At 34.7% G+C, this 27,071-nt stretch overlaps 1 protein-coding gene across 17 annotated transcripts in view; it reads left to right on the top strand.

Moving 5' to 3' along the window:
* CHD9 (chromodomain helicase DNA binding protein 9) overlaps nt 1–27,071 on the top strand; it is a 243,873-nt gene that overhangs the window by 143,647 nt on the left and 73,155 nt on the right. For all 17 annotated transcript variants that reach the window (XM_079907092.1, XM_079907090.1, XM_079907094.1 and 14 more), the window contains 12 exons: nt 48–194; nt 1,124–1,192; nt 1,276–1,331; nt 2,012–2,129; nt 4,985–5,071; nt 5,482–5,619; nt 14,688–14,809; nt 17,966–18,209; nt 22,086–22,262; nt 23,623–23,766; nt 23,863–24,118; nt 25,211–25,421. In XM_079907092.1, coding sequence (XP_079763218.1) covers nt 48–194; nt 1,124–1,192; nt 1,276–1,331; nt 2,012–2,129; nt 4,985–5,071; nt 5,482–5,619; nt 14,688–14,809; nt 17,966–18,209; nt 22,086–22,262; nt 23,623–23,766; nt 23,863–24,118; nt 25,211–25,421 — 1,769 coding nt within the window. The remainder of the gene's footprint in view (nt 1–47; nt 195–1,123; nt 1,193–1,275; nt 1,332–2,011; nt 2,130–4,984; nt 5,072–5,481; nt 5,620–14,687; nt 14,810–17,965; nt 18,210–22,085; nt 22,263–23,622; nt 23,767–23,862; nt 24,119–25,210; nt 25,422–27,071) is intronic.

Below are 27,071 nucleotides of genomic sequence, written 5' to 3'. Positions count from 1 at the left end.
ATTTTTTTTCCTTTAATCATATATATGCTCCTTATCGTTCATTACAGAAAAGAAGATCAAATCGACAAATTAAAAGAAAAAAATATGCAGAAGATGCAGAAGGGAAACAATCTGAAGAAGAGGTTAAAGGCTCTATAAAAATAAAAAAGCATTCAGCTCCTTTACCTGGTGAACAACCTTTACAGTTATTTGTGGTAAGACAGATTTTGAATTATGACAAAAAACATTTTAAACCCATGTAAATTTTAAAAAATATCTTCATTATCTTTCTTCCTAAAACCTGCTCCAGCTTTTCCTCCTAGATTCCGTACTGTAGTTAATAGAACCATTAGTTATTCAGATCAGAAACCTAGGGATTTGTTCTCTCTTTTTTTTATCTTTGCGTCTTCATCCAATTTTTTACATTTTTCACCTCCTAGATATATATTCCTAAAACTCCTCCAAGCTCTATCCTTCTCGCAATATATTTCTAAGTTACAAGCCTAATCACAGTACTTTTCCACTGAAAACTCCTCTAATGGTGTCCTAAGTCAGAAAAAAATGAAAATACACTTTTCAGCATAATTTATAAAGCCTTTTGTATGGATTTTCTAGCCTTATGTCCTTCCACTTCTCTCCACTCAGTCTTCTGGTTTTATGAACATAGTTGTCTAAATGCCATGTTTTGACACCTTTGTGTCTTTGCATATGCATTTTCCTCTTTGTAAAGTTCTTTCACTCTCCCTTGTCTGGGTTGTAAACCAAACCACTCACCTGCCAGCTGAGGGATCTGGCACCTTAAACAAGAACTTATCTTCTCTATGCCTGAGCTTCCTAATCTGCAAAATGGAGATAGTACCTACTTTATAGTGTATTTGCAAGGATTAAATTAGTTAATATATGTAAAATGGTTAGAATAGTGCCTAACACATTAAAAAGCACCATATGTTTACTATGATGATGATGCCAATGATGACGAGGACAGTAACAACAATTGATATTTTTCATTTTCGTATTCCTAACATTTAACATGGTCCCTGGAACGTGTTAAATAAATGTTCGTTGAATTTTAGTATATTCGTAAACAGTGGCAACTAAAGTGTTTTCAGAATGTGTCATTATACATTTTTCTTCCCTCACATAGGAGAATCCGAGTGAAGAAGATGCTGCAATTGTGGACAAAATACTATCTTCTAGAATTATAAAAAAGGAAGTAAGTAATGATATATTACATTTTACACTTTATATTCCGTGGCCTGATCATAAAAGTCATAATTATTGAATTTATTTTCTTAGATATCACCTGGAGTGATGATTGATACAGAAGAATTTTTTGTAAAATACAAGAATTAGTAAGTATTTGAGTTAGAAAAATAAGAGAAAGGTGTTTAAATATGAATTAATATTTTAAGTATATTAAGTTAAATTATGATTTTTATTTTATCTGCATTTTAAAATATTTTTTTACTTATTATTTCATAAACTTAAAAATTATTAAAAAGCGAAAAGATTTTGAAAACATTTCATGTTAAAATTGAGTGTTTTATTTTTTTCCCAGAAAACATTACTTATAAACATCAAAATGCAGTAATATTTATACATTACACTTTTACAAATTACAGACATTATCCATCATATTTATATTGTCGAACTTTTCAGATTTTGTTCAACTTTTTCTAACATTTTGGTGAAGGGAGGTATTTTAAATAACATTGGTTTCAAAACAAGTTAGCTTTCTGATCATGACAAAATGATTATAATGAAGAAATAAACTAAAAGTCATATTTTGTTACCCTTATGATTCAGTTTACCATTCTGCTTCCATATGGCAAATTGCAGACCTTTAGATCACAGTGGCTTTATTTTAGTAATTATATGGAGTCTATTGACATTAAATGAAATGATGAACTACCTATTTGTAAAGTTGAAGATAATACTTTGTTTTAGAGGCTGTGATTAAAAATAAATCTATAAAAACTCAAAACATCGTTTTCTATATCATTCTAATATATTGCTTTTATAAAAATTTTAGCTCCTATCTTCACTGTGAGTGGGCCACAGAACAGCAGCTTCTGAAAGATAAAAGGATCCAGCAGAAAATCAAACGATTCAAATTGAGACAAGCACAAAGAGCACATTTTTTTGCAGACGTAAGGAAAAAAAAAAGACTATTATGTGTTGAACTCTGAACACATGTAGTATTATGTATCAAAAATTTAAGTATTATTAATTTTAATTCTTAGGCTTCCTCTTACGATATTTGAATATAAATGCTATCTACATATTTTTTCTTTCCCTAAATTTAGCTTGGAAAATAGCTAAAACAGGAACAGTGATAATTCAGAATGGTAGCTAACTCTTGTATTTTTAAATTAGCATATATTTCAATACTTTTTAGAGTTGAATGTGAGTGTGTTGATATCTTAAAGTATTTTATCAGTAGAGTTCTTCAAGAAATGGAAATGGTAGCATAGCAAATAAATGGAAAAGAAGATTTTCCAGTATGTGAAATATATTGCATATTTTCTGTATCATTTTTGTGTATGCATGAACAGAACCTCATTGGAAAAATTCATTAACCTTTCCAGGCCTCACGAAAAAGTCCGATGTCCTTTCCTGCTCTAAATTTTTTTCTCATTTTTCTTTTAATAGACTAGAATTTTTTTATTTTACTTTTTATTTTTTTAAGTTTTTTGCTGCATAGCACAGCATGTGGGATCTTAGTTCCCTGACCAGGGATCGAACCTGCACCCCCTTCATTTGAAGCGTGGAGTCTTAACCACTGGACCACCAGAGAAGTCCCTTAATAGACTTTTTTAGAGCAGTTTTAGATTCATGTAAATTTTTTTAACTTTTTATTTGAAAAATTTAGTACAACAAATTCCCACATATATTTTAACTAGATTCCGTAAATGTTAACATTTTACCATGTTTGCTTTGTCATTAACATTAATTCTCCTTTTGTCACTATGCACCCCTCTCTCTTTCTGCCTCTGCCTTTCTCCCATGCACATACATTTTTTTCTAAACCATTTGAAAATTAAGTCTCAATTTCAGTATTTTCTAGAAACAGTCTTACATAATAATAGTATAATTAACATTGATATAGTACTGTTATCTCACCTATAGACTTTATTCATACTTCACTAATTGTTCCACTAGTATTTTTATAGCAAAAAAAAAAAGTGTGAGTGTGTATGCTTATTCTGGTCTAGAATCCAATCCTGCAGCATATAATGCATTTAGTTGTCATGTCTCCTTTATCAATATTTCTTTGTTTTTCATTACTTGGACACTTTTTAAAGAATTTAGGTGGTTTATTTTGTAGCACATCCCTCAGTTTGGGGTTATCTGATGTTTCCTCAGCTTCAGGTCATGCATTATTTAAAAGAACACTACAGAGATGATGCAGCAGCATTCTCAGTGTATCATATCAGGAGGTACACGATACCTATTTGCCCAATTACTGGTGGTGTTAACTTTAACCACTAGATAATGGTGGATATCTTATGGCAGATTTTTCCACCATGAAGCTATTGTTATTTCTTTGTAATTATAAAATCTACTTCAAAAATTTGATGACTCTGAAATGACCTATCAGTTTATGGATGCTGGGAGGTCCTCAAAAATTTCTCACTACCTCACTCTGATATAGAAGTTTCTAATGAGCTGAAGATTTTAGAAGTACTTAACTAATAATCTTCTAATTTTTCATGAAGATTAGGTACATTCATGACTCAGGTACAAGATAAACTGGAGCTGTGCAGATTTTCTTAGAATACCTTATTACCATTCTGGTGTTGGGCAGTGCTCTTTAACAAGTGTGTCCTGTACATGGAGATGATAGTATTGCTCAGGAAAGGATTAAGATAGTGAGGAGAACTAAAGGCAGAGCCATGGAGTACTATAACATTTAGAGGTTAAACAGAGGAGGAGAGGCAGCAAAGATAGCTGAGATGGGTTTTTGGAAGTAAGACTTTGAGGAATGGGTAGGAATTAGCCAAGCAGACAAGAGAAGGAACAGCAATCTATCCAGAAGAGAGAAAAATTAGTATAAAACCATGAAGGTGTGACAGAACATGGAGTTTGAAAAGCATCTGTTTTTGTACTCTAAAGCATGAAATCTGGGAGAGTCATTGAAGGATTTGAAGCCAGGGAGCAATATATGATTTATATTTGAGAAAGAGTACTATGGGGACAGTGTGAAAATAAATTAAAGGGAGGCAAGACAGTAGTTGGTGACTAGTTAGGAAGTTATTTGTAAAGATCCAAGTAAGGAGTGATGAAGCAGTGAGAATGAGGAAGGAGGAACCAATTTGAGTTACAGATAAAAGTAGGATCTGTGTAAATTGATGAGTTAAGGGATGTGGGAGATTAAAAAAGAGAAGGAATCTAAGATGACTTCTCCATTGCTGGCTTGTGTAACTGGGAGTAGGGTGTGAAGTTGGTGCTGTGTTACTGTTAACCCAGTTAGAAACTATAGGAAGAAGTGTAGGTTGAAGAGTAAATGAGTGCAGTCAAATGTGAGGTAGCTCAGAGAGTTTGCGTTTAGTTAGGTAAGAGGGTCTTGAGCACAAGAACCATCAGTAGATAGAGTGTTTGATACAGATGAGACAGGAGCCTCCAGGTCGGGTGATTAGTCTTCAACTCTTGGACTTGAGGAAAGTAGTACCTTTACAGAGGTAAAGGAGAGCCTCTTTCCAAAAGAGGCTACCTTTCGGACATTTTTAAACAACACATCTTCTAGAGTAACTTACTTGTCTGGAGTACCTATTTTTTAGTGTTGTTTAGTTGAGTTTTTTATATATAACATGGTGATTCATAATATAGACAAATATCCTAGCAATCTTTTTGGAATTAAAATGGAAGGATTCCATTTTTTGGAAATTTAATTAAAATCAAACTTATGTGTTTGTTCTATAGTGAATAGCTAGTAAATTTGTCTTTATTTCACTTTCATCTTTCTACTTCATCATATATCAACTAAGTTACTTTTTAATTTTAGATGGAAGAAGAACCATTTAACCCAGACTACGTTGAAGTAGACAGAGTATTAGAAGTCTCTTTTTGTGAAGATAAAGATACTGGTGAGGTAAGTAAATATTTGATAGAAATATTTTCTAAGTAAGTAAGAAAAACCTAAAGACTTCCAAATATTAAAGCATTACTTTTTTATTTTTTATTTTTATTTATTATTTTTTTTGCGGTACGCGGGCCTCTCACTGTTGGGGCGTCTCCCGTTGCGGAGCACAGGCTCTGGACGCGCAGGCTCAGCGCCCATAGCTCACGGGCCCAGCCGCTCCACGGCATGTGGGATCTTCCCGGACCGGGGCATAAAGCATTACTTTTTTAAAGTTAATGACCTAAAAACACCAAAAAAGTTTCATAAGTTTTTACCAATGTAGGTTAATATATTTAAACTATTTCTGGGGATTCTCAATTTAAACTATTTCTTACTATTCTTTTTCAAAATGGTAAAATGAAAAAAAAATTTTTTTACAGCCTGTTATTTACTACTTAGTAAAGTGGTGCTCATTACCATATGAAGATAGTACTTGGGAACTAAAAGAAGATGTAGATCTTGCAAAAATAGAAGAGTTTGAACAGTTGCAAGCTTCACGGCCTGACACAAGACATTTGGTAAGAACATGCCTTAGCATCATAAAATCTTAGCACTTCTTTATTCAACAGATTTATTTTAATTTTTGAAATTTTAATTTAGTCTGGTATGCAATTAATATTGTATTTTAAAAATTACTACATAATATCTTATATATATTAATTTAACTGTTCCTCCATTAGTGGATACTCCAGTGTTTTGCTCTTATAAACAATGTTACATTGAACATTGAGCCCTTGTAAGATAAATCATAAGTATAATTGTTTGGTCAGAACATATATGCATTCAAAAGTTTGATAAGTATTTCCTTTTAAATTTCCCTCCGGAAAAGTTGCAAATACTTCTACCTCATCTTGAATTTAAAACTTTCCCACTGCTTTTTCTCTCAGGTCATTTATAAAAATGTCAAGAATACCAGTTTCAGCTCTAAGCAGAGTTATGAATTCTCTATCAAAGAAAAATCCTTATTATATCCACCTTTCTTTTGTTTTCTGTAAACCAGTTATTTCTTCATAACTAAATAGTTCCTCTACTTCCATAGTAGCTTTATTTTTAGAAAGACCTTTTGTATAGAATATTGTTAAATGCCTACATAGTGGGGCACAGTCAAAATGGCGGCGTGGGAGGACATGGAGTTTGCGTCTCCCCGCAACTAGGGCACCTGCGAGACGCTGGCGGGGGACCTCAACACCCAGGGAGACGGGAGGAACCCCCAAGTGACTGGGTAGGATGTGAGGGATTGTGAGGGGGGAGGAGAAGTGGAAGCCGGACAGGACTGGGGCCCCTGAGGGGTGGCTAGGAGAGGGGAGGGGTTCCCATGCCTGGAGGGACCCTCAGAGGCTTGGAGGATCAGAAGAGTACGCCTAGCGTTTCCCCTTCCCAATCGGGCCCCAGGAATCCTGCTGATCTCTTGGGCTGGTTCCGGCCCTCCAAGGCCCCCTCCAGACAACGTGGGTCCTAGGGATGTAGGAGGGAGGGAGGAGGAGAGGCAGTGGGAGGGACCCTCCAGGACCATGGGATCAGGGGAAGTGCCTTGGGTGTTTCCCCTGCGCTCAGCCACAGTAAGCCTGTTAGGCTTCCCGGTCTGGTCCCCTGCCTTCTGGGGGCCCCCTCTGGCCGTGTGGGTCCTAGGGGCATGGGTGGGGAAGAAGAAGAGAGGCCAACAGGGAGAGCACCACCTGTGATTGGAGGATCAGGGGGAACGTGCCTATTATTTCCTCCGCCTACTCGGGCCCAGGGAGCCTGCTGGGGTCCCAGACCTGGTCCTCCACCCTCCAAGGCCAGAGGCACTCCTGGGCCCCTCCTGCTGTGGTTGAACCTAAGCCTGATCACCCACCATGGCCTTTTCCAGCCCCGTGGGTCCTAAGAATAGGCCCGCCCACCACCTAAACCCTGCCCCTGCCTAAGCCCTGCCCCCCACAGCCAAGGCCTTTTCTGGCTTTTTTTTTCCCCCTGCTGCCCTGCACAGCTTACAGGATCTTGGTTCACAAGCTGGGGGTCAGGCCTGAGCTCCTACAGTGGGAACTCTGAGTCCAAACCACTGGACTAACAGAGAACCTCAGACCCCAGGGAATATTCATTGGAGTGAGACCTCCCAGAGATCCTCATCTTGGCATCAAGACCCAGGTCTACCCAGCAGCCTACGAACTCCAGTGCTGGAATCCTCAGGCCAAACAACCAGTAAGATAGGAAACAATCCCACCCATCAAAAAAAAAAACCAAAAAAAGTGAAATGACAAAAATACATGTCACAGAGGAAGGAGCAAGGTAAAAACCTACAAGACCAAATAAATGAAGAGGAAATAGGCAACCTACCTGAAAAAGAATTCAGAGTAATGATAGTAAAGAGAATCCAGAATCTCAGAAATAGAATGGAGGCACGGATTGAGAAAGTACAAGAAATGTCTAACAAAGATCTAGAAGAACTAAAGAACAAACAAACAGAGATGAACAACACGATAACTGAAATGAAAAATACACTAAAAGGAATGAATAACAGAATAACTGAGGCAGAAGAACGAATAAGTGAGCTGGAAGACAGAATGGTGGAAATAACTGCCTAGGAACAGAATCAACAAAAAAGAATGAAAAGAATTGAAGACAATCTCAGAGACCTCTGGGACAACTATAAACCAACATTCAAATTATAGGGGTCCCAGAAGAAGAAGAGAAAAAGAATGGGCCTGAGAAAATATTTGAAGACATTATAGTGGAAAACTTCCCTAATTTGGGAAAGGAAATAGTCACCCAACTCCAGGAAGGGCAGATAGTTCCATACAGGATAAACCCTAGGAGAAACACACCAAGACATATTAATCAAACTAACAAAAATTAAATTCAAACAAAAAATATTAAAAGCAACAAGGGAAAAGCAAAAAATAACATACAAAGGAATGCCCATAAGGTTATCAGCTGATTTTTCAGCACAAACTCTGCAGGCCAGAAGGGAGTGGCAGGAGATTTACTTAAAGTGATGAAAGAGAAAAACCTACAACCAAGATTACTCTACCCAGCAAGGATCTCATTCAGATTCGATGGAGAAATCAAAAGCTTTACAGACAAGCAAAAGCTAAGAGAATTCAGCACCACTAAACCAGCTCTACAACAAATGCTAAAGGAACTTCTCTAGGCGGGAAATATAAGAGAAGAAAAAGACCCACAAAAACAAACCCAAAACAATTAAGAAAATGGTAATAGGAAAATACATATCAATAATAAGCTTGAATGAAAATGGATTAAATGCTCCAACCTAAAGACACAGACTGGCTAAATGGATACAAAAACAAGGCCTCTATGTACGCTGTCTATAAGAGACCCACTTCAGACCTAAGGATACATACAGACTGAAAGTGAAGGGTGGAAAAAGATATTCCATGCAAATGGAAATCAGAAGAAAGCCCGAGTAGCAATACTCATATCAGATAAAATAGACTTTAAGACTGTTACAAGAGATAAGGAAGGACACTATATAATGATCAAGGGATCAATCCAAGAAGAAGACATAACAATTATAAATATATATGCACCCAACACAGGAGCACCTGAATACATAAGGCAAATGCTAACAACCATAAAGAGGGAGATAGGTTGCAACACAGTAATAGGGGGACTTTAACCCCCCACTTACAACAATGGACAGATCATCCAAATAGAAAATAAATAAGGAAACACAAGTGTAAAATGACACAGTAGACCAGATAGATTTAATTGATATTTATAGGGCATTCCACCCGCAAGTGGCAGAATACACTTTCTTCTCAAGTGCACATGGAACATTCTCCAGGATAGATCACATCTTGGGTCACAAATCAAGCCTCAGAAAATTTAAGAAAATTGAAATTGTATCAAGCATCCTTTCTGACCGCAACACTATGAGATTAGAATTCAATTACAGGAAAAAACTGTAAAAAACAAAAATACATGGTGGCTAAACAATGCACTACTAAACAACCAAGAGATCACTGAAGAAATCAAAGAAGAAATTAAAAAATACATGGAAACAAATGACAAGGAAAGCCCTAAATCTATGGGACGCAGCAAAAGCATTTCTAACAGGGAAGTTAATAGTAATTCAGTGTCACCTCAAGAAACCAGAAAAATCTCAAATAAACAATCTAACCTTACACCTAAAGCAGCTAGATAAAGAAGAAAAAAGAAAACCTAAAGTCAGTAGAAGGAAAGAAATCATAAAGATCAGAGCAGAAATAAATGAAATAGAAATGAAGGAAACAATAGCAAAGATCATTAATACTAGAAGTTGGTTCTTTGAGAAGGTAAACAAAATTGATAAACCTTTAGCCAGACTCATCAAAAAAAAAAAAAAAGGGAGAGGACGCAAATCAATAAAATTAGAAATGAAGAAGGAGAAATCACAGCTGACACCACAGAAATACAAAGGATTATAAGAAACTGCTACAAACAACTATATGGCAATAAAATGGACAACCACGAAGAAATGGACAAATTCTTGGAAAGGTACAATTTTCCAAGACTGAACCAGGAAGAATTAGAAAATATAAACAGACCTATCACAAGTAATGAAATTGAAACTGGAATTAAAAATCTTCCAACAAACAAAAGCCCAGGACTAGATGGCTTCACAGGTGAATTCTATCAAACATTTAGAGAATAGCTAACACTTACCCTTCTCACACTCTTCCAAAAAATTGCAGAGGGAGGAACACTCCCAAATTCGTTCTACAAGGTCACCATCACCCTGATACTAAAACCAGACAAAGATATCACAAAAAAGAAAATTACAGACCCATATCACTGATGAGCATAGATGCAAAAATCCTGCACAAAATGCTGGCAAACAGAATCCAACAACACATTAAAAGGATCATACACCGTGATCAAGTGGGACTTATCGCAGGAATGCATTGATTCTTCAATATATGCAAACAATCAGTGTGATACACCATATTAACAAATTAAGGAATAAGAACCATATGATCATCTCAATAGATGCAGAAAAAGCTTTTGACAAAATTCAACACCGATTTATGATAAAAACTCTCCAGAAAATGGGCATAGAGGGAACCTATCTCAACGTAATAAAGGCCATATACGAAAAACCCACAACAAACATTATTCTCAATGGTGAAAAACTGAAAGCATTTCCACTAAGATCAGGAACAAGACAAGGATGTCCACTCTCACCACTCTTATCCAACATAGTTTTGGAAGTCCTAGTCACAGCAGTCAGAGAAGAAAAAGAAATAAAAGGAATCCAAATTTGAAAAGAGGTAGTAAAACTGTCACTGTTTGCAGATGACATGATACTATACATAGAACATCCTAAAGATGCTGCCAGAAAGCTACCAGAACTAATCAGTGAATTTGGTAAGCTTGCAGGTTACAAAATTAGTGCATAGAAATGTCTTGTATTCCTATACACTAACAATTGAAAAACAGAAAGAGAAATTAAGGAAACAATCCCATTTACCTTCTCAACAAAAAGAATAAAATACCTAGGAATAAACCTACCAAAGGAAGCAAAAGACTTTTACTCAGAAAACAATAAAACACTGATGAAAGAAATCAAACATGACACAAACAGATGGAGAAATATACCATGTTCTTGAATTGGAAGAATCAACATTGTGAACATGACTATACTACCCACAGCAATCTACAGATTCAGTGTAATCCCTATCAGACTACCAATGGCATTCTTCACAGAATTAGAACAAAAAATTTTACAATTTGTATGGAAACACAAAAGACCCTGAGAAAGAAAAACAGAGCTGGAGGAATCAGGCTCCCCGACTTCAAACTATACCACAAATCTACAGTAATCAGACAGTATGGTACTGGCACAAAAACAGAAATATAGATCAGTGGTACAGGATACAAAGCCCAGAGGTAAACCCACGCACATATGGTCACCTTATCTTTGACAAAGGAGGCAAAAATATACAATGGAGAAAAGACAGCCTCTTCAGTAAGTGGTGCTGGGAAAACTGGACAGCTACATGTAAAAGAATGAAATTAGAACACTCTCTAACACAATACACAAAAGTAAACTCAAAATGGATTAAAGACCTAAATGTAAGACTGGACACTATCAAACCCTTAGAGGAAAACATAGGAAGAACACTCTTTGACATAAACCACAGCAAGATCTTTTTTGACCCACCTCTTAGAGTAATGAAAATAAAAACAATAAGCAAATGGGACCTAATTAAACGTAAAAGCTTTTGCACAGCAAAGGAAACCATAAACAAGACAAAAAGACAACTCTCGGAATGTGAGAAAATATTTGCAAATGAAGTAATGGACAAAGGATTAATCTCCAAAATACACAAACAGCTTATGGAGCTCAATATCCAGAAACAAACAACCCAATTAACAAATGGGCAGAAGACCTAAATAGACATTTCACCGAAGAAGTCATACACATTGCCAGCAAACACATGAAAAGATGCTCAACATCACTAATCATTATAGAGATGCAAATCAAAACCACAATGAGGTATCACCTCACACCAGTCAGAATGGCCATCATCAAAAAGTCTACAAACAATAAATGCTGGAAAGGGTGTAGAGAAAAGGGATCCCTTTTGCACTGTTAGTGGGCATGTAAATTGATACAGCCACTATGGAGATTCCTTAAAAAACTAAAAGTAGAACTACCATATGACCCAGCAATCCCAATACTGGGCATATACCCTGAGAAAACCATAATTCAAAAAGACACATGTACCCCAATGTTCATTGCTGCACTATTTACAGTAGCCAGGATATGGAAACAATCTAAATGTCCATGACAGATGACTAGATAAAGAAGGTGTGGTACGTATATACAATGGAATATTACTCAGCCATAAAAAAGGAATGAAATTAGGTCTTTTGTAGAGATGTGGATGGACCTAGAGCCTGTCATACAGAGTGAAGTAAGCCAGAAAGAGAAAAACAAATATTGTATATTAACACATATATGTGGAATCTCGAAAAATGGCATAGATGAACCTATTTGCAGGGCAAGAATCGAGACGTAGATGTAGAGAACGGACATGTGGACACAGAGGAGCAGAGGAGGGTGGTATGAATTGGGAGCTTAGATTTGACATAAATACACTACCATGTGTACAATAGATGGCTAGTGGGAACCTGCTGTATAGCACAGGGAGCTCAACTCGGTGCTCTGTGACGACCTAGATGGGTAGGATGGGGGGAAGTGGGAGGGCGGTCCAAGAGGGAGGGGATATAGGTATACATATAGCTGATTCACTTCATTGTACAGCAGAAACTAACACAACATCATAAAGCAATTATACTCCAATAAAAAAAAAGGCCTACATAAGTTAAGTACACTGATTTTTTTATTGATACATCTGTCTCTTCCCTGCGCAAAAAAAAAAAACTTGAGTCAGTTGTTTTTTCTAGTACAAAGACTGTAGAATTCTGGAAGGCGATGGCAAGTTGTGATATTTTAATAATTATATATTTTTTTATTTTCATGTGAATCCAATTTGGGGAGCCAACCAAAAGAAATTCACTTTAAAGAGACATATTATGATTTTATTAAATATTTTAGCCAGTTCTCTTTTTTTTTTGCGGTATGCGGGCCTCTCACTGTTGCGGCCTCTCCCTTTGTGGAGCACAGGCTGCGGACGCGCAGGCCCAGTGGCCATGGCTCACGGGCCTAGCCACTCCACGGCATGTGGGATCTTCCTGGACTGGGGCACGAACCCGTGTCCCCTGCATAGGCAGGCGGACTCTTAACCACTGTGCCACTAGGGAAGCCCTTGGCCAGTCCTCTTTCAAATATAATTTGGTCATAGAAATTTCTTACTTCACTAAAGAGGGAGTTTATGCATGAAAAGACAAGAACAGATCACTTTTTGATTAGCACCAGAGCTAATGATTAGCTGCCATGAAAAATGTGGAGATGTGATGTAAGAGAAGGAAATGAATGAATTGTTCCATGGAAGAGATCATATTGTTTTTATAACAGTTTTTTTTTGTGGTTGTCTTCTTATTTTCTGGTCTTCTTAGTTTATCTCCCAATAATACCCACCATCTATTACCAAGAACACAGCAGCTCACCTCCATTCCTTTTGACTTCTAAGTACCTTTCCTTGAGCCAGGAAACAAAAGTGTTAATTAACTAATTCAGGGAGGAGTAGTCTAAAGGATATTATGAAAGGGAAAGGTATTCTTTTTGGGGTGGGGACCATGCTTCAGTAGTAACCTGATCTTTAGCCTCATTAAGTAAGCTATTTTTTTAGATCAGTGGTTCTCAGTCAGAGGTGCTTATCAGAATCACTTTTGGAACTTTTAAAAAATTAGAGATTCCTAGTTTCTATATCCTGGCTCCAGAATCAGAATATCTGAGAGTGGACCCCAGGTGTCATTAAAAAGGTGATTTTGAAGCACATGGTGGGAAGAGCCAGTGCCTTAGATATGTAATGTAGTCCTTGGTAAAGGGGACTCAGCCAATAAAATTAATCCCCTCAGTTAATGTAAAATCAACTTGACAACAGTGCTGGTTTATCAAAGTCAAATAATGTAGGAGGTAAGTGATTTTTTTTGCCAGTCTATTATTATTAAATAAAATAACATATAAAACATGTAAAGTATCTTTGATCAAATGAAATTTGTTCCTGGCCTAAACTAAGGAAACAGTGATTGGATTGCTAAAAAGAAAATTATGGAGAATATTAATTAATGTGGAAATTATTTTAAACAATAATTAGAGCAATAGTATATGTTAATTATTTTAAAGTTCATTGGCTACCATTTAAGAAATATTTTTTTTTAGTAAACCCTAAATTTTTCATATTTGGATGCCATTATAAGATAGTATTTTTAAAATGTGTTTATAATTGTTTCTACAATATAGAATACAGTTTTCTGTATATTGATCTTATATCATGCAATGTTAGTAAAATCACTTCTTCATCTTTTTTCTAGATTCCACAGGATTTTCCATGTAGACAAATCATGTCTTCTGTAAATTAAGAAAGTTTTACTTCTTCCTTTCCAATCTTAATGACTTTTATTTCTTGTTCTTGCTTGATTGCTCCTGTTAGAACCTGTAGTACAATGTTGAATGGAAGTGATGACAGTGGACATCCTTGCCTTTTTCTGATCCTAGGGAGAAAGCATTTAGTTCTTCCATTTTCTGCATCTGCTGAGATTATCATATTTTTGTTTTTTAGTCTGTTGGTCAACATTGATTAATTTTCAAAGTTAATCCACCTTCCGTACCTGGGAAAAACCACTTGGTCATGCTGTATTACCCTTTTTATATATTTTTAGATTCCATCTGCTAAAATTTTGTTATGAATTTTTCATCTCTGTTCATGTGGGATATTGGTCTCTAGTTTTCCTGTAATGCCATTGTCTGATTTTGGTATCAGTTTCATAGAATGAGTTGGGACGTATGCTTTCCTCTTCAGTTTTCTGGAAGAGTTCGTGTAGAACTTACTTGGTGTTCAGATGTTTGTAAAATTTCATCATAATGTCATATAATGTTATTCTTCTGATTATTTTAAAAGCAATGCTTTTACCATGTATGAGATATAGGGAAGATCAAAAAATCTAAAATACATCATTCATTCTTTGTTTTTCCACAAAGGACCGTCCTCCTTCTAATATTTGGAAAAAAATAGATCAATCCAGGGATTATAAAAATGGCAATCAACTCAGGGAATATCAACTGGAAGGACTCAACTGGCTCTTATTCAACTGGTACAATAGGTATGTAGTATGTATTAATAGAAAAAAATTTAATGTGTGTTTTTTTATGTGTTCCAAAATACATTAAGTAAAATTGGTACTGATGTTGCTACATTATTACTGTCATGGAGTGTTCATTATTGAAAATGAAGTTGTGGTTAGCTCAAGAAGATACGTACATTATAATTTAGGATTTTGACTATAGTTGCTTCCTTTTAATGTGTACCAATGAGAATAGAAGAAAGTTGATATGTTAATTCATAATTAAATTTGAAATACCTTTGTTAACATCATCAAACGTCAGCTATGTTACAGAATGTTTTTCAACTTACACTACTGTCTGCCAATAGTTGAATCTAGTTAGTAAAGTATCAGCAGTTCCATCTATAAGAATTAGATAGGTCTGTCATGTACGTCTTCAAGGAAGCAGATTGTCAGCAATTGATAAGGAATAGAATACTAAATATAAGAACCTAGTAATGAATTACCCCCATTTATTATTAATTTTCCAAGTTGTTCAAAATGCTTTTTGGAATATTATCTCACCTTTTTTTAGTGAGATGGAAAATTAATTGCAAAAGAAGTAAAAAATGGTATCTTGATTGAGAAAGAAGTCTGATAGTGTATATAAAAGAGCAAACGAAGGTACTGTTATTAATAATAGCAAAATTTTATGACGTATTCAAAATCATTTTTCTGTGTTTTTACTTGTCACATGATTCTTCTGTTTCACTAAGTAATGGTGAGTCATGAAACTCAATCAGGTGGAGTTAGGAAAAACCTGTTATTCCACACAGTGCTCTTTCCCCTGGTTTCTATTTTCTAAATGTTAATCATTTTTCCCAAGAGAATCTTCCTGGTAAAATAGTTAACAAAATTTTATTTTAATTGTCTTTTATCAATACCCTTTCCCAGTTACTTGTTTCAAACTTGTACCACTTTCCTCAAGCACTTTATCACAACCCTATCCCCTTCACTCTCTGTATATGACTGCTTCATAGAGAAGCCTAGGGCCAGTCGGTGAATTCATTCAGGTTCTTGCCTGTCCTCACACCCAAGCCTACAAATGTATCTCCATCCTTAGCCATTCTTACCTCTGTCCTCATATCAGAAGTTAAAAGGTGCCTCCTCAGAACCAAGACTAATGCTACCACCTCAACTCTTGACAGGCATCTAATCCAATCTTTTCAGAACCTCACTTCAATCACTTATTATCCTTCTCTGTTATATCTTCAAACTATCTCTTAAGACTAGTGCCATCCCTTCAGTCTGTGAACAAATTTGGGTTTAACTTATATATAAAAGTGAGGAAAGGAAAGGGTAAACCTTCTCTTGGCTCTCTTTTTCCTTCAAGCTACATTGATCCCTCTTTGTAACTTCCTAGGCAAAGGTCTAGGAAGTATAGCCTGCATGAACTCTTCCCATTTTCTCATCTCCAATTCTCCTTAAACCTGTCATTTGACTTTTGATTCTGTATCATCTCTGAAACTCTTAATTTTCCAATCCACAAGATATTTTTTAGCCCTAATTTGCTGTCTCTGCTGTGTTAGATAGTAGTTGCTAGTCCTTCCTTTTTTAAACTTTTCCCCCATTCTCCCAACAGCTTCCACAGTGTGACTCTCCTAGCTCTCCAGAACCTCTGTAACTATTCCTTTCAATAGTCTTTGCTGGTTCTTCTTCCTTGCCTACCCTTTCAGTGTTGTTGGTTTTTTTCTTTCCCAAAGTTCTGTTTTTTACTTTCTTCTCATATTACATTGTTCTCCGTAAGCCAAAGTCTACTCCCCCGTGTCTTCACTTATCAGTAACATCTTTAACTGAGGCCTTGAACTCCAAGCCCATATTTGTTTACTTCTGGCTACCTTAATGTCTATCTCAATGATTCTTTAAACGCAGCATATTCAAAATTAACCTTATTATTTCCTGTTTCTTCCATATCAAACTTATTCAAATATTTTACATCTTGGTTAATAATAACACAACTTATTTAGTCACCCAAACTGAAATCTGACTGCCATCCTACACTCCATATATCGGATTGGTCACTAAGTCCAAATCATTCTAACATGTAATTAACTTTGGGATCAGTTTTCTCCTCTTGATTCCTCCTACCTTAGTCCAAATGTCCACCCATTCTTTCCTGCATTATTGCGGTACTTTCCCAATTACTGTCCAAACTTAAGTCACTTCACCTTCTAATATTCACAGTGGCACCAGAGTAAATTTCAAGTACAAACCTAATCTCATCAGGTTTCTTTAAAAATGTTCAGTGACTCTCATTCATAATATTGTAGAATGATTTCTAACCTTTATTTGTGACCCCTGCTTATCTTAGTAAGATCCCTTCCCTTTACTCTTCCCTCAAAACCATATTAAATAACTTGTGGCCTCCCAGTTGATCATGTTCTTTACACTTATGCTCCTTTGCTCTGCCCTCTGGCAAAATCCTACTCATTACTGTCCTCTTTGAAGGCAGTCTTATCTTCTCTCATCTCTTCTAGCCAGGGTTAGATGCTTACTCCTCTGAGGTTCCATAATAAACACTGATAATTCTTAACTGGCCATATATCATAATCATCTGTGCAGCTTATTTTAAAAATTACAGTTGCTTTTATCCTACTCCATGCACATTGAATTGGAATGTAAAGGAGAAGGCCATGGGTATCTGTTTCTTAGGCTGTTCCAGTGTATAGCTAGAGTCGAAAACCAGTTCTTTATTTGTGCTTCTTTGATAGCACATTGCATGACTATTTATTTATTTATTCATATGTCTGCTTTTCTAATAGATATAAGCCCCTGGAAGGCAGAGAACATGTTCTATTTCTTTTGTATCCCATCTTCTCATACTATCCGTGAGATACAGAAAGCATTTAATAAATGTTTCCTGAATAAATAACATATTTAGTTTGCCTTGCTCTTGCCATTTCGTTCTTTTAAAAACTCAGGTATCTAACAGGTGGTATCTTTATTTTGGAGCTACAAAAACCTATAGTTGTCCCTTTGCAATATTATAATAAAATTATAATCTTTAGCCAAATCTGCACTTCAGCAACTTCTACGTTATAAATGCAAGTATTTTAACTTGATCACTGGTTATTTTTTTTAATATTTATCTTTTAAAACATTGTAGTATACAGAAAACCCCAAAATCTACATGGGTAATATATTTGTTTATTTCAGACGAAACTGCATTTTAGCAGATGAAATGGGTCTTGGCAAAACCATTCAATCAATTACATTCCTCTACGAAATCCTTCTGACTGGTATAAGAGGACCTTTCCTGATTATTGCTCCACTTTCTACTATTGCAAACTGGGAGAGAGAATTTCGTACGTGGACTGATATTAATGTTGTGGTTTATCATGGGAGCCTGATTAGCAGACAAATGATACAGCAATATGAGATGTACTTCAGGGACTCACAGGTGTGTTATTGGTGATGTTTTTTGTTGTTTGAAAGGTCAGGTTTGCAAAAGATAAGCATTACATATTAATTACTTTCAAATTTATGATAGATTTTAATTGCCTACTTAAATCTTAATCTGATCTCTTTATTCATCATATTTATTTTACAATAAATTTTAGTAGCTGAAGAGAAAAATGACAGAAGTAGCCAAGTTCATGCTCTAGTTCACTGGAAGTATGCTGATTTATACAAATGTACAAATTTGATTGTATACGTAATTTTTCAACTAGAATAATTGTTTTACTAATTGTTTTCAACTACACATTAAATTTATTTTAAAAATAATGTGTCTCTTTGATCATCCTCCAGTTTTTTTCCTCCATTTTAAAATTTACATCTTCAGTGACCACCATGGGTTTGAATGCCCTTTGAGGTGAAACCATAGGTTCTCTTGTGTGTTCAATGAATTTTGATTTTAGACGGTTTTTAAAAATTTGGTTTGTTTTGTATATTGGTACAAGCATACGTCTGTATTTTTCTACCCTTTGGATTGGTTATTTCATTACTCTATTGCTTTGATGGTTTTCTTCTTCCCTATATCCTAGGGGCACATTTTCCATTTTACTTTGGCCAATTACTCTTTAGGAAGGAACACCTATTTTTCTGCTAAATGCACAGATCATAAAATTGAGATGACATTATAAGAAAGAATTCCCTAGCAGAAGGTTAAGACTATAAAACATGAAGTTCCGAGTTGCAGTTTTGAGTGGTAGTTTGACTCTTCTTAGGTAAAACTTTTATTAAGAAATAAGAAACAAAATTAATTAAAACAACTCACACAAAATTGTACTTTTTCATTGGAAAAGGTTATGACACTCTGCCTCAATATAGCACCTTAATATTTTATTTTCTTTCACTGATTCTTCTGTTTTATAAGGACCATTATAACATATGGCCAGGTCATGGGATATGATACAGGTTAAGGTAAGGTAAAGTGCATAGCCTTCTACTTTTGCCTCCCAATTACAACTGATTTTCTACTTATTTGAGGCTGAATATCAATAAAATTAATTGATATTTTCCTTTAACCTCATTTCCCTTCTATGGTTGAAATAATTAGATTTCTATGAAATTAAGTATGTCTACAATCAGTTGTACTGAAAATTAATTACCCTTGCACCTTTGGAGCCTATGACATCTTAGTTAAGTTATAGTTTCATTTCCTTCCATAGTGTTTTATTATTCTTAATTGTACATTTATAGAATTTTAGAGCTCTATGATATCATTAAAATCATTTAGTTCAATCTCATTTTTTAAAGGTACGTTAAAATATTGGAAGTTTAAGGATTTTTAACAAGGTTACAGTTTTAATATATGTCTTGTATGAGTTTGGTATAAATGTGAGCCAGAAGCTGAAAGATTCTTGATGTGTTGTAAACTGAATAGTATATATTAAATTATATTTTTATGCTAAATGTTACGCATTCTAGAAGAATATTATGTGAAGGGTTTAAAATTTCAAGAGGTAAAGATGTCTTGTAATGAGCTAAGTAGCTCTATACTTAAAACATAGAAATAATTTTCAGTTAATTCTTTCAAATATATTTTAATATAAATTAAATGAACATTTAACTTCTGCTTTTTCCAAGTTATTAAATAAGCTTGAAATCACATAAGTAGTAAAATTATGTTGTAATTTTCTCAATTGCCTTGGAAAAAGTAACAGATAGTAACACTAATATCCACAGGCATTTATTGAGTATATACCATGTGCCGGGCATTATGCTAAACAGTTTGCATGTAGTATTTCACTTAATCTTTGTAATATCAAAGATTAATTTATCACCTTGTAAATAGGTGATAATATCATACTTATTTACAAATGAGGAAACCAAGGCAAAAAGAAGTGATGTAGTTTCCCCTAAAATCACAGAGCAAAACTGGGATTAATAAACCCAAATCAGTTAGACTCGAGCCGTTGTTCTTAAACACTGCAATATTACTCTAACTGAATGCATTGTATCCCAGGTTTTTAGAGCTGTGTAAATACCATAGACTTATACTTTATAACTATCAATATTTTAATAATATTCTACTGGAGCTATTGTTCATCTTAATGGCCAGCATATGCAATCAATGTGAATTATTCTAAAATTAGTGTAATTAAGTTGATAGGAATTAAAATCTAAATCAGATCACATGATCCTTCTTAACCATTCATTTCTTCTAATCCCTAATAGTTTATAATTTTCAGTCGCATTTAAACATTCTCTTCACTTGGATTCCAGTACTTTATACTGTCCTATGTCACCACCTATTCCTTCTGAAGCCCTCTTTAACCAATTTCTTCTTGTCTTCCCATATCTAATCTTGGGGGTGACCCAGGGCTCAGTCTTCAGACTTTTTATATGCATACTCATTCCATCAGAGATTTCATTCAGTCACACAACTTAATTACTGTCTGTACTGCTGGAAACTCCTAAATCTATATCACCAACTCTAACCTCTTTCCTAAATTCCAGAGTCATATGCAAATGCCTACTCAATTACTCCACTTGAATATCTAATAGACAATATCTAATCTCAAACATAACATGTCCAAAACCAAAATCCTGCATTTCCTCATTGTAGTCAATGGCAACACCAACTTCTAGTTGAGTGAAAAAGTTTAGTCAAACTTGAATCCTCTCTTTATCTCACTCCACTCCTATCCATTAGTAAATCCTGTTGGTTCTACCTTCCAGTTAAATCCAGAACTCAGCACTTCTCATGACCTCCATTGAAGATCTCTTGCTTGGATTACTACAGCAGCCTGTTAACTGGTTTCTATGATCCTGTCCTTGGCCTTTGTCAGACTATTTTTACCAGAACAGCCAAGGGATTCTTTTTAAATATATGTCAAATCATGATACTCTTGTCTCAAAACCCTCCTATAGCTTCTTGCTCACAGTAAGAGCCAGAGTCCTTACCACAGCTTTTAAGGCCGTATATAGCCTCATCCCCTCCATTCTCACTGGATTTCAATCACTCTGGGTTTCTTGCTATTATTTGAATACTGCCAAAGGTACTCCCACATTACAGCATTCACACTCTCTATTTCTACCAAGAATTCTTTCTCTTGCAGATCTCTAGATACTAACATGGCTTCCTCCCTCATCTTCAGGACTTTGCTCAAATGTCACTTCTTAATGATGGCCTCCCAGTCACTCTAAATAAAATGGGAATGGTCACCTCCAACCCCATACTTCCTACTCCCCATCCCTGTTTTATTTTAGTCTATGACTTCTGTTACTTTCTTAGTTTTTTTTTTAAATTTTTGGTGAGTTTTTTCTTTGTTTTTCTTAGTGGCTATGTCCTATATTTGAGTCATTGGAATGTAAGTTCCACTTGGATAATTATTTTTGTCTGTCTTGTTTACTACTATATCTCCAACAACTAGATGAGAGACACTCAATAAATACTTGCTGCATAAATGACATAAGTGGCCAATTTTTATATTAACTACTTATCTGCCATTATATGTGTGGAGTCACGGATATAAGTAATAAGCATTAATACTGAAATTTCATTGGCTAGATTTTATAATAACCATTTCTTTTTTGACTTAACATTGTTATTACAACTCTTAAAAATTATAAAATGTTTTATCAAGGAATACTTATTTGGATATAGTTATTAATTGTATAATTTTTAACATTCTTGAAGACAGCAATCTAATACAGTTTTAATGCTAAAGTTCCTCATTTTAAGGGAGTGTCTGTGCATACATAAAAGTTCCAGTGGAAAATGTTTTATAGCAGATGTCATTAAATGATTTTTATGCTGCTTGACAGGAATTAAAAATTATGATCAAGACATTCTAGCAAATTATTGTATTTGGTAATAAATTTCTAGGGGCGAATCATTCGAGGAGCTTACAGATTCCAAGCCATCATCACCACTTTTGAAATGATTCTTGGAGGCTGTGGAGAGCTTAATGCAATTGAATGGCGATGTGTGATTATTGATGAAGCACATAGGTTAAAAAATAAAAATTGTAAACTTCTAGAAGGTCTGAAACTCATGAATCTGGTAAGTAACTTAATGTCATTTTTATGACTTCTGTTTCTTAGCTACATAGTAAAAGGAGCTAATGCCAAAAACTTATTCCTTTTTTTATTTTAAAATAACAGATTTCTGATTTCTATCTGTGATAATTAAGATTATTTTGCTTTAATTAATTAGTAAGGGGGAAAGAATCTCATCTGTTTTCTAAGACTTAAATTTTTTAGTTCTTTCCTCCAAAAAGCTTTAGTAATTAACTGCTGGAATTAAAAAAAAGAGAGAGAGAAACCTCTGTAGAGTGTCCTATTGAAAGAAATAAAACTACAAGTTTTAAGGCAGAAATTCCTCAATAAAAAGCCCTTTCACCAAAGTTATATTATTCAGATCATTTATGATAGAGGGATAAAGTTTCTACACAATTCTACATACTTAGCATATATTTATTATAATTAATGGGATTTTTGAAAGTCATTAGTGTGTTTGCTTTAAAATCAAAGCATTTTGTGTTTTATAATATTTTGATTTAATTAACATCACATAATTAGTACATGAGCACTTGAACAAATGACTCAAAGATATAAGGACTACATACAGTAAAACACTAAAGTGCTCCTTCTTACTCTTCATCCACGCCCACCCGTTCTCTTCCCCTCCTTACTCCAATATTTGCAGATTGGTATATATCTGTCTAGACTGTTTCCTAATATTAAATACTTATGCAGACATACAGATACATATACAAATATTCAGGTTAGGAATTTAGAGGTACTGTCAAATCAAATTTCAAATACTTTGTGCTATTATCATTAAAAATATTTTATTTCCTGTTGTTACTATTATGTTTAATTTGTAATGCAATTCTAGTTTGGAAGTATATTCCAATCAGCCCTTCACATTGTTGGTTTGTAGTTTTAATGATTTAAGAATTTGTTCGTGTGTAAGAAGTCAAGTGATGATCTGCCAAATTATAAAGAATGAGCGCTGTTCTCTATACAAATTACCATACCAAGAATGGTTGAGTAACCCCCAAAATGCCCTCTTTGTTCTTTAAAATGTCTGTTTCCTTGAAAAAAAACCTAAAATATGCTTCTTAATTATTTAGAATTTTTCTTTCAAAAGCAATAGGTAAGAATTAATAGCAGACAAAGTAAACTATTATGAGAATGATACAGAGTTTTTAAAAAGTGATTGAGAAAGTAAATTAATGATGATGTATGGGTAGAGATGTATTGGGTTGACTCTTGAAAATTATGGTCGGAAAAAGATTTGCTTTTCAAACACTGAAACATTTGATAACCTGTGTCAGCTTTCGTATAATTTTAGTACTGTGGTGTTTGACATGAACACTTAGTACATGTTATTGACATGTTATTCTTGTTTTATATAGGAGCACAAGGTGCTTTTGACTGGCACACCTCTCCAAAATACAGTTGAAGAACTATTCAGTCTTCTTCACTTTCTGGAACCCTTAAGGTTTCCTTCTGAATCAACGTTCATGCAAGAATTTGGGGATCTGAAAACAGAGGAACAGGTATCCTATTGGTCTTTGTAAATAAGCACATCAAATCTCTTCTCATTGTACTTATGTATATGTATGCTACATATATTTTCATCATTTTTTATGCAGGTGCAGAAACTTCAGGCTATCTTGAAACCAATGATGTTGAGACGATTGAAAGAAGACGTGGAAAAGAAGTTGGCACCTAAGGAAGAAACCATCATTGAAGTGGAACTTACTAACATTCAGAAGAAATACTACCGGGCTATTCTGGAGAAGAACTTTTCGTTTTTATCCAAAGGAGCAGGGCAGACTAATGTACCCAACTTGGTCAATACCATGATGGAGCTCAGGAAGTGCTGTAATCACCCATATCTTATCAAAGGTAGCTTAAGAGGATTGCAAACAAATTCTCTTCTTTCAACAAATACTCATGAAAAAATAACACACCACCACTACAGCTGTAGTGGCTGTTATAAAGAGAGGCGGTGATCCTATAACTCCACCCTGGTGTTCTGAGGGATTACAAGTGTTCTGGAGTTAGGGGCAGTGTGAGCTACTTCATTACAGTGTCCCATGTTAGCATCACCAGATTACAAAAGCAGGAGTTGTGTTCAGTCTAACGTGGGCTGTAATTCTTCCTCCAGTTTAATCCTCCTTATGGACAAAGACAGCAAAGCCTGTCTTTGAACCTCCGAATTTACATATTTCTTCCTGGTTTCTTTTCAGTCTGGATACCCTAGTTATTGTCTCTCAATTTTTGTGTTCTAGTAACATTACTTTTTAAGGTCTTGTCAGCTTCTCTGCTAATAGTCTCTCTGTACAACATTTGGGTATTTTCACTTATTCCTGGGAGTATACTCTTAACTTTATCCAAGACAAGCCATTTCTTAGACTAGTAACTAACTCACTTGCAATCCTGGTACTCCTATAGCTAGACAGGCTGAAGGAAAGCAGAGAGCCTCTAATGCTAATCTAGACTCTGGAAGAAGTATGGTCAAAGACCGTAACTTGACTTCCCCTTTAATTTTTCTTGTCTGTTTGCTTTGATGGCAAGCAAGATGCCCATCCAGATTAAGTATGATCACCTTTCAGTCATGATCACTGTTATATTGGTGTTTAAATACTAGATGTTTATTTAAAAATATGTGTTTACTCACCTAAGTTAGAACCACATTTTCATTAATACTTTTCCTAATAGCATTCATTAAACATTTAGCAAACATAAAATTTATATAAGACATTATGCCCAGTGTCTTGGGAGATAAAAAATGCTTAAGACACTGTCCATATCCTCAATTACAGGCTGGTGTTGGTGGGGATTTAGCCACAAACATAAATAATTCTAATAAAAGCAGTGTACCTACCATTAGAAAATTTTAATGTTACAGAAGCACAGAGGAGCACTATTTAAAAAGAAAGTAGTTGGGAGTCATCTGCATTTGTGCACTGATGCTGTCTTATATTTCTTTGACAGGTGCTGAGGAGAAAATACTTGGAGAATTTAGAGATACATATAATCCAGCTGCTTCTGATTTTCATCTTCAAGCAATGATCCAGTCTGCTGGTAAATTGGTCCTTATTGATAAATTGCTTCCTAAAATGAAAGCAGGAGGTCATAAAGTGCTCATCTTCTCTCAGATGGTACGCTGCCTTGATATCCTGGAGGACTATCTTATACATAAAAGGTAAGGCATATAATTCACCACTGAATTATGCTAAGTATATGTTGTTAAGTTTATTACAGCACTGTACTGTAACCCAACTTTAGTCACATCTTCCTCTTTATCTAGGTAAGAATCCATTTAAATCTCTGCATAAAGATTGTTTAAGATTATGTGTCAGGTGTTTTCCTAACCTATATATGTTGCAATAGTAAACAGGGCTAAGGAGACTGATTAAGAAAATTTTGCAAATTGACAGGTATTTGTTGACCTACAAATAGGTTTTTTAGTATACATTTTATTTGATTTTTTTAGCCTTGTAGTAGCAACATTTTAAATGGATTTATAACTATCTTCAAAATTAAAATGATTCAAGATCCTTTTCAGATCTTTTTCATTGTTAAAATTAGAACCTGAACTTGCTGCACTTTAACTTATTGTACACTATATAATACTTGCTCATGTTTTAATTTTTTCTGATGTGTTTAATGTAGGTTTTTTGTTTTGGTTTGGTTTTTTGGTGCATGACAGTAAGATAGTCTTAAATAATGTCTAATCGGTATTTGGATAAATAGAATATTTATCATAAGATATTTATCAGAGCACTTTGTGGGCCAATTAGAAATCAGCACATTAATGCAAGAGAGAATCTGAAGATTCAGCTGTAATTGTAGTTTACTATATTTTGATCCTTATTAATAAGTAAAAGATCTGTCTATACTACTTTATATTATCAGAGATTTTGTAGTTCATTTTTATTTTTCATTTTGTTTTTAGTTCTACTTTTAGTGTCAGTGTTCCTTTCATTTAGTCTTATTCCAAAATGTGTATTATTCTCAGTTTTATACCACGTAAGTAGATTAAATTGCAGTATTCCTAAAATAGCCATTCTTGCATTTTCTTGATGTCTTTACACGAAGAACTTTGTAAGCTAAAGATAAATTTGACTTATGAATTTCATGGAAAACCTCAAATTTCTTTAATGTCAAAAGTAATGTCAAAAGTAACATTATTAGAAGTCACACCCCTGTTTCACAGGTACTAGAGATAACAGTGGAGCTGCTGCTGAGACTCTAGTAAATTATAGGTGGAAAGAAGTGTCTTGAACCAGTGTCTTGCAGAGGTGTGGCAAGTGTCATGTGTATTCCTCTTCTAGTTCCTAAATTTTTATGTATTTTATTTTTATTGATGTTAAATGAGGAAGAATACAAGAAGTTAAAATTCAATTGCTTGGCAGTGATGACTATAAAGGATTAGCATTATAGTTTGCCCTTAATAAATTATAGTTTACAAGCAAGTATATCAGTTGAGAGAATAGTATATCAGTTGAGAGAATAGTATATCAGTTGAGAGAAATGTTTTTAAGCTTCTTATATCGAGTTTTATGAAAGTCTTTACTTCTTGCCAAAAAAAAAAAATCATTTGTTACAATGAGATCAATAAAGTATATTAATTATAAAGGTATTTTACCTATACATCCAGGAATGCAGAGATTTTGTAACTTTGTGTTACTTTGTGTTTCTTACTTAGCACCAACACTGAGAAGAATAAAACCATAGAAACTAGTTGGGGTAATATCACTTCTTAATTTTGTAGAAAACATAATGTTGCTGGAAAACAGATATGTGTCTGTCACATTTGATAGAATGCCTTCATTTTCATTATACTCATCTA

Source organism: Stenella coeruleoalba, assembly GCF_951394435.1.
Source record: "Stenella coeruleoalba genome assembly, chromosome: 20".
NCBI lineage: Eukaryota > Metazoa > Chordata > Mammalia > Artiodactyla > Delphinidae > Stenella > Stenella coeruleoalba.
The sequence above is the reverse complement of the archived record's forward strand: the minus strand, read 5'-3'. Positions and strand labels throughout refer to the sequence as shown.